This window comes from Mytilus edulis, chromosome 6 (genome assembly GCF_963676685.1).
Source record: "Mytilus edulis chromosome 6, xbMytEdul2.2, whole genome shotgun sequence".
Lineage (NCBI taxonomy): Eukaryota > Metazoa > Mollusca > Bivalvia > Mytilida > Mytilidae > Mytilus > Mytilus edulis.
In genome coordinates this window covers 44,617,663-44,624,094 of record NC_092349.1, presented here as the reverse complement: position 1 = coordinate 44,624,094, position 6,432 = coordinate 44,617,663, and the positions used below count along the sequence as shown (strand labels likewise).

At 34.0% G+C, this 6,432-nt stretch overlaps 1 protein-coding gene across 1 annotated transcript; it reads right to left on the bottom strand.

Annotated features, from left to right (window-relative positions):
* Positions 1 to 1,427: 1,427 nt before the first annotated feature.
* Positions 1,428 to 5,565, bottom strand: LOC139526100 (uncharacterized). Its single transcript, XM_071321250.1, has 3 exons — positions 5,334 to 5,565; positions 4,504 to 4,786; positions 1,428 to 3,526 (listed from the first exon to the last, which is right to left on the bottom strand). Exons 1-3 carry the CDS (start codon positions 5,380 to 5,382, stop codon positions 2,989 to 2,991), a joined length of 870 nt encoding a protein of 289 aa, XP_071177351.1. The 5' UTR covers positions 5,383 to 5,565; the 3' UTR covers positions 1,428 to 2,988.
* Positions 5,566 to 6,432: the final 867 nt, after the last annotated feature.

Sequence of the window (6,432 nt, the reverse complement as noted above, 5' to 3'; positions counted from 1 at the left end):
GGAAGGACAGACAGACAGACAGGCTGAGTGCAAACCTAAGTCCCCTTCAATTTCCTTGGAAGGGAACTAATTATTCTACTCTATACAGCAACAAAAAAAACTCAGTAAGTTCCATGATACTCTTGACTTTGAGGATACACACAGATAATAAAGTAGGGTGGTTGATTTGATATGTTGTACTGGCATGTTTTTGTGGCCATTTCTGTTACAAATGTATTAAACGTACTCAGCTTACAACTTTGATGACTGAATACTGAATGTTTTCATCTTATAATGTTCATTGCAAGAGTTGCCTGTACTTGACATATTGTCCTTTGTTGTTGGGATGTTCAAGTACCCGACCATGTTCACTAGTATTTTTGTCCATCTGGTGAGTTGGGCCTTTTTCAACTGATTTTTATATTTTGTTCTTATGTTGTACTGGTATACCACTAACTGTCCTAGGTTAGGGGGGATCCCGCTTACAAGTTTAACCCCGCCACATTATGTATGTATGTGCCTGTCCCAAGTCAGGAGTAGTTCAGTGGTTGTCGTTTGTTTATGTGTTACATATTTTTTTTTCTTTTCTTTTTTGTAATTTTTAGTAATTAGGCCGTTAGCTTTCTCTTTGAAATGTTTAACATTGTCATTTCGGGGCCTTTTATGGCCGACCATGCTGTATGGGCTTTGCTCATTGTTGAAGGCTGTGCAGTGACCTATTATTGTTAATTTCTGTGTCATGTTGGTCTCTTGTGAAGAATTGTCTCATTGGGAATCATACCACATCTTCTTTTTATATATATTGTTACGCCATCTATCTATTTTTATATTGTTAAAGACTGAATGTTGACTTTTTAATGCAGACTTGAGAGTAAAGCTAAAACCAATCAATTTTTGATATTCTTTATGCTGAGTTTCTGTTTCATTTATATACATATCACATCAACTGTTTCATGTTTAAGCATAACAAATTATAATACCAGATTAAAAAATGAGACAATGTTTAAGTGTGAAATAGATTTTCCATTGTGAAAATTTTGAACATTGACAGCTTTCTATGCACTTCTAATACGTTCTATTATTTTTTTTATTATTTTCAGATTAAGTCCCTTAATGCATCAATGATCATAAATTATAAGTTAAAACTGATCCCCATCTTAACCCTTCTTTTCTTATAACTTGCAAAATTCCTATTTATAATTAAACTTCTACCTATTTTTCTAGCTATACATGCATCTCATAATCTATAGCCATATAGATGTACATGTACATTAAAAAGCGCATTTTCAATAAAACAATACAACATTGTATTTAAACAAAAATTATGATTTAATTACTTAAGATACATGATATAATGTGCATGTGCTTTTTCATATATATATATATTGGCGTAACAACATGAACAACAAGTTAAAATTAAAAACTTAATTAACCAACATTAAACAATAAAATTCAATTACATTTTATAAACACAGTTAAAAATAGATATATTTAACATAAACATGATAAATGAACTGCATATATTTACAAAATGTACAATCAGAATAAATATATATCACAGTTGTTGGAACTAAATATCACAGTTGTTGGAATTAACGGTATATCACAGTTGTTGGAAATAAGGTATATCACATGTTGAAACTTTATCACAGATATTGATTTAATGTATACAGGATGGGTTAATAGCAATCACTCAACTAACTGTCCAGAAACTGTTATCAAAGAATCAGTAACTGAAGATTAAACAAAGTTATGTTAAGAAAGGCATCCTAATCTGTAAAGAAATGTAGACAGTTCCCATGTATAAAGCTGTATCAGTTTTAAAACTGCCGTAAAATAGTTGTATGTACATGTGCCAACACTTTCTTTGAAATAAATGATTGGAAATAACTTTTTGACATTAAATAAGTTTTAAAGTGCAAGTGCAAGGAGGAAACATTTTTTTGTGGTAATTCAAATTAAAAATATTCTATTTTCCCACTGTCCACCACTAATCACAGATCAACTAAGCCACTTATAGCAATCCATTTTTAACTTTTTTTAATTTAAATCGATGGCATCTTTTTTAAGTTTTAAAAAGTTTCCAGTATTATAGATAGGAAATCACTTTTATAGAAAAGATGGGAGTTTTTCTGTTTATCATATTTCTTACGATGCTTTGAATATTTTTTTATTTTTTTACATTGCTATAAGAACAATGTATGTTTGATTAACCTACATTTAAAAATATCTTTAATAAATAAAAATTATGGTGTTCATGTTACTATTTTACTGGCATGAAAGAAAGACATCACTGTTCCATTTCTTCCAGTGGCGAATTTAGTGGTTCACTGAGGTTCCGGTGGTTAAAAATGGAGAAGCAGCGAAGGCAGACATTCTTCGCAAGAGTAGGTTTTGAGCAACACCTGTTGTGTACCTACTGATCACAAGCATCACACTGAAACCAAGATATATACTTGTCCTTTTGAATAGGCTTTGGTGGTTCAATGCTACCACAGGTATTGCACAAAATCTCATCAGCATCATTGATGGTATCAGAGACGGTGTCCTCAAAGTCATTGTCATTTTCAACGTCATTCCCCTCCTCCTCCCTCTCTGAAAACATGTAAGAAATTGTCCTTTGGCTGTCTTGGCTGTCATCGTCCGTCATTTCAATCACTACTGGAGCGACGTCTTCGTCTCTGATGCCATCAAGTTTACTGAGCTTTTCCTCAAACTCCCTTTCCACGTGAGTCTCAAATTTAGCCCAGCGCTCCGCATCGATATGGGACTTGGCCTCCTCAAAAAGCTTGATAATGTCTTTTTTCTTGCAACTAGAATTAAATCTGGCTACATTGCCTCTTAAGTAAGACCAAACCATTTCGATGGGATTGAGCTCACAATGATAAGGAGGTGTGCGTAAAATCCCATGGCCATTATCTGATGCAAGGTCATTTATTATATACCTAGGTTTTGGTTTGTTTGCTTCACTAAATCAAGCAGCTCGGCCTTTTTCATTTTCTTATCATACTATACAATGCTCTTCTCCAGCCATGCCGAGATCTCTGACTTGTTGCTGCTAGTGTTTGGTACCCTTGAGTCAGGATCTAAGTGGCTGTGATGCGGAGAATTGTCCAATATAATTACAGACCGAGGAGGCAGTTTAGGGAGAAGTGTTTCTCTGAAACACTCTGTAAAGTGCTCCTTATTCATCTCGTCATGATAATCAGAGCTGTTAGTTTTCGACTCAAATATAAGACGACATCCGGGGATTAGGCCTTGTTGAAAGGAGCCAACATCTAAGATTATCAATCTAGTACCCTTGCCAGAAGGTACTTTCCGATGGGTACCTTTACAGTGGGGCTCAAAGACAGACATGGACGTGCTGGGAACATCCAGCCAGTCACCCTTTACTACATCATTAGTGTTCAACCAAGTTTCATCTAGATATACAATATGACGACCCTGCTGCCTAAACTTACGTATCTTACGAAGATATGCCATCCTCAAGAGAACGATGTCCTCCCTCTCCGACACAAATCTTCGGCTTGACGCATTCTTGTAGAACCTGAAAAAAATAATCATATAAATATAAACATTCACAATTCCATAACACTTAAGGGTTACACTAAAACATACATGTAACATGGGGTGCAGAGAACATACTTTTAAATCTCAAGTACAGATAGGTGTCAATAACATTCTATATTTGTCAGTTTAAGAGGTTACCACATTTTGATAGAGACTTCTGCAGGTTTATGTTTAAATGGAACATATTACAAAAGTGATTGATGCATTAGATTTTATTTCAATATGTTTAATAATTTGTAGCTATAAAATTTAATTGTGGTTTATTTATTTTCAGACAATTTTGCTGATGACTACAGAGCAATATTTCCAAGATGTATAGATGTCTTTCAATACTGAAATGTATATTTAATGCAGGTAAATATTTCCAAGATGTATAAATGTCTTTCAATACTGAAATGTGTATTTAATGCAGGTAAATATTTCCAAGATGTATAGATGTCTTTCAATACTGAAATGTGTATTTAATGCAGGTAAATATTTCATTACTCCAAGTTATATAAGTGTTTCAGATTTTGGAATCAATGATTTTTATGTTGTTTGTGCTGTATTTAGACACCTCTAACAAGAAATTTGTTTACATGCACATGTACAGAAATAGAGGTTTTTTTGCAACGCAATCATAGGGTTGAATTAGGCTGTCAGTTTTCACGTTTGAATTGTTTTACAACAATTGTGATTCAGGAGCCTTTTATAGCTGAGTATGGACTTTGCTCATTGATGAAGGCTGTACAGTGACCTATACTTGTTAATTTTTGTGTCATTCTGGTCTTTTGTGGAGAGTTGTCTCATTAGCAATCATACCACATCTTCCTTTTTATATTTGAAAGTTTGTTTTTCAATTTAGACTTGTGTGTATATATAATTGATAATTAAGCATGTAAAAAGAGATGATTTAAGATACATGCTCTACAAAATAATAGATTAAGTCCAAATATAATGAATGAAATTAATTACCGAAACCCCAGTAAACGCACTGTTCCGGACACTGTTGATATGGAAATGTCAATGTCTTTCTTTTTCAGAGCTTGCTGCAGACTTGGCATGGTCACTGACTGGGATTTCTTGTGCAGATCATAGATGGTCCTTCTCACCACACCTTTGTTGAAATCATCCAACTTCTGGTTTTTCTCGACAGTTTTCTGGACAGCAGCCTTATGAACTGCCTTCACCACATCCTGCACAGCATCATCGCTGGCATCTGTATGGACATATCTTCTAATTGTAGTGGGTTTAATCCCTGAAATTTCAATTGTTTATGTATTTCAGCATATAACATAAAAATGATAGAAAAAACTTGTATATAATTGTATAGAGTGTATTCAAGGTGATTGGGGACATTTATGTATCTTCTTGTTTGCATAATCACAAATTGTTGTTCGACTTGCATAGCTTGACAACATATTTCAAGTTTTCTTATCCCCACTTAAAAAAATTATACATTTGACCCAATAACATTTTCTGAAATTTATCATTTTAATATACATGTAATTCATTTAAAATTACTATATTCGGTGTATGTCATGTATGTGGAAGGATAGGAACTGAATTTATTTCCAATGGTACACCTGACCCTTGCATCATTTTCATGTTTAATTGTTGATGTGTATTTACAGTGAGCTGTAAAACCTGTAAATGTTGCTGTTGATGCCTTGACCTCAACTGGCTCAAGATCCCAATGATTCAGGTCTCAAACAAAGTTTGTCTGCTTTGAAATATAATTGTTGATTTTTTTATGCAAATAATTTTATTTCTTAATAAGATTATTTTTTTTAAGTTAATTTTACCTGTTGCCTTCACTAATCTTTCAATTGGATTCTGTATTGCCCATGGCATATTTTTCTCCTTTTCTGTTTAAAAAACTGGAAAATGTTCCTTAATAGTTCTTTTGTCTGAAAACAAAACAAAAAACATGTACATATGACCAAAGGGGGGTAATCCATAGTAAGAATGGGATGTGATTTTTCTACTTAAGATTCTTGTTAGTTCCAATTTTCAAAATGCAGAGGCTTTGTTAAAAATGACAAAGTACAAAGTTTACATTATGTATCTATGTATATAATTTTTGTTATTGTGTAATGATTTTTCTATAAATGTTTCCTTTCATTAACCATTTTTTAAGTTTTTTAGCTCACCTGGCCCAAAGGGCCATATGAGCTTTTCTCATCACTTGGCGTCCGGCGTCCGGCGTCCGGCGTCGTCCGTCGTCGTCGTCCGTCGACGTCCTGCGTTAACTTTAACAAAAATCTTCTCCTCTGAAACTGCTGGGCCAAATTTAACCAAACTTAGCCACAATCATCATTGGGGTATCTAGTTTAAAAATGTGTCCGGTGACCCAGCCAACCAACCAAGATGGCCGCCATGTCTAAAAACAGAACATAGGGGTAAAATGCAGTTTTTGGCTTATAACTCAAAAAACCAAAGCATTAAAGGCAAATCTGATTGGAGTAAAATTGTTCATCAGGTCAAGATCTATTTGCCCTGAAATTTTCAGATGAATCGGACATTCCGTTGTTGGGTTGCTGCCCCTGAAATGGTACTTTTAAGAAAATTTTGCTGTTTTTGGTTATTATCTTGAATATTATTATAGATAGAGATAAACTGTAAACAGCAATAATGTTCGGCAAAGTAAGATCTACAAATAAGTCAGGAAGACCAAAATGGTCAGTTGACCACTTTAGAAGTTATTGCCCTTTATAGTCAGTTGTTAACCATTTTTCGTAAATCTTAGTAATCTTTTAGAAAAATCTTCTTCTCTGAAACTACTGGGCCAAATTTAACCAAACTTGGCCACAATCATCATTGGGGTATCTAGTTTTAAAAATGTGTCCGGTGCCCCGCCCAACCAACCAAGATGGCCGCCATGGCTAAAAATAGAACATAGAA

What these genes read in the sequence shown, in the direction of transcription:
- LOC139526100 (XM_071321250.1), bottom strand. Translation starts at nt 5,382, where the DNA reads ATGCCATGGGCAATACAGAATCCAATTGAAAGATTAGTGAAGGCAACA. An exon ending in AAGATTAGTGAAGGCAACAG is followed by an intron (nt 4,787 to 5,333) that starts GTAAAATTAACT and finishes TTGAAATTTCAG; the next exon opens with GGATTAAACCCACTACAATT. An exon ending in GTGCGTTTACTGGGGTTTCG is followed by an intron (nt 3,527 to 4,503) that starts GTAATTAATTTC and finishes TATTTTTTTCAG; the next exon opens with GTTCTACAAGAATGCGTCAA.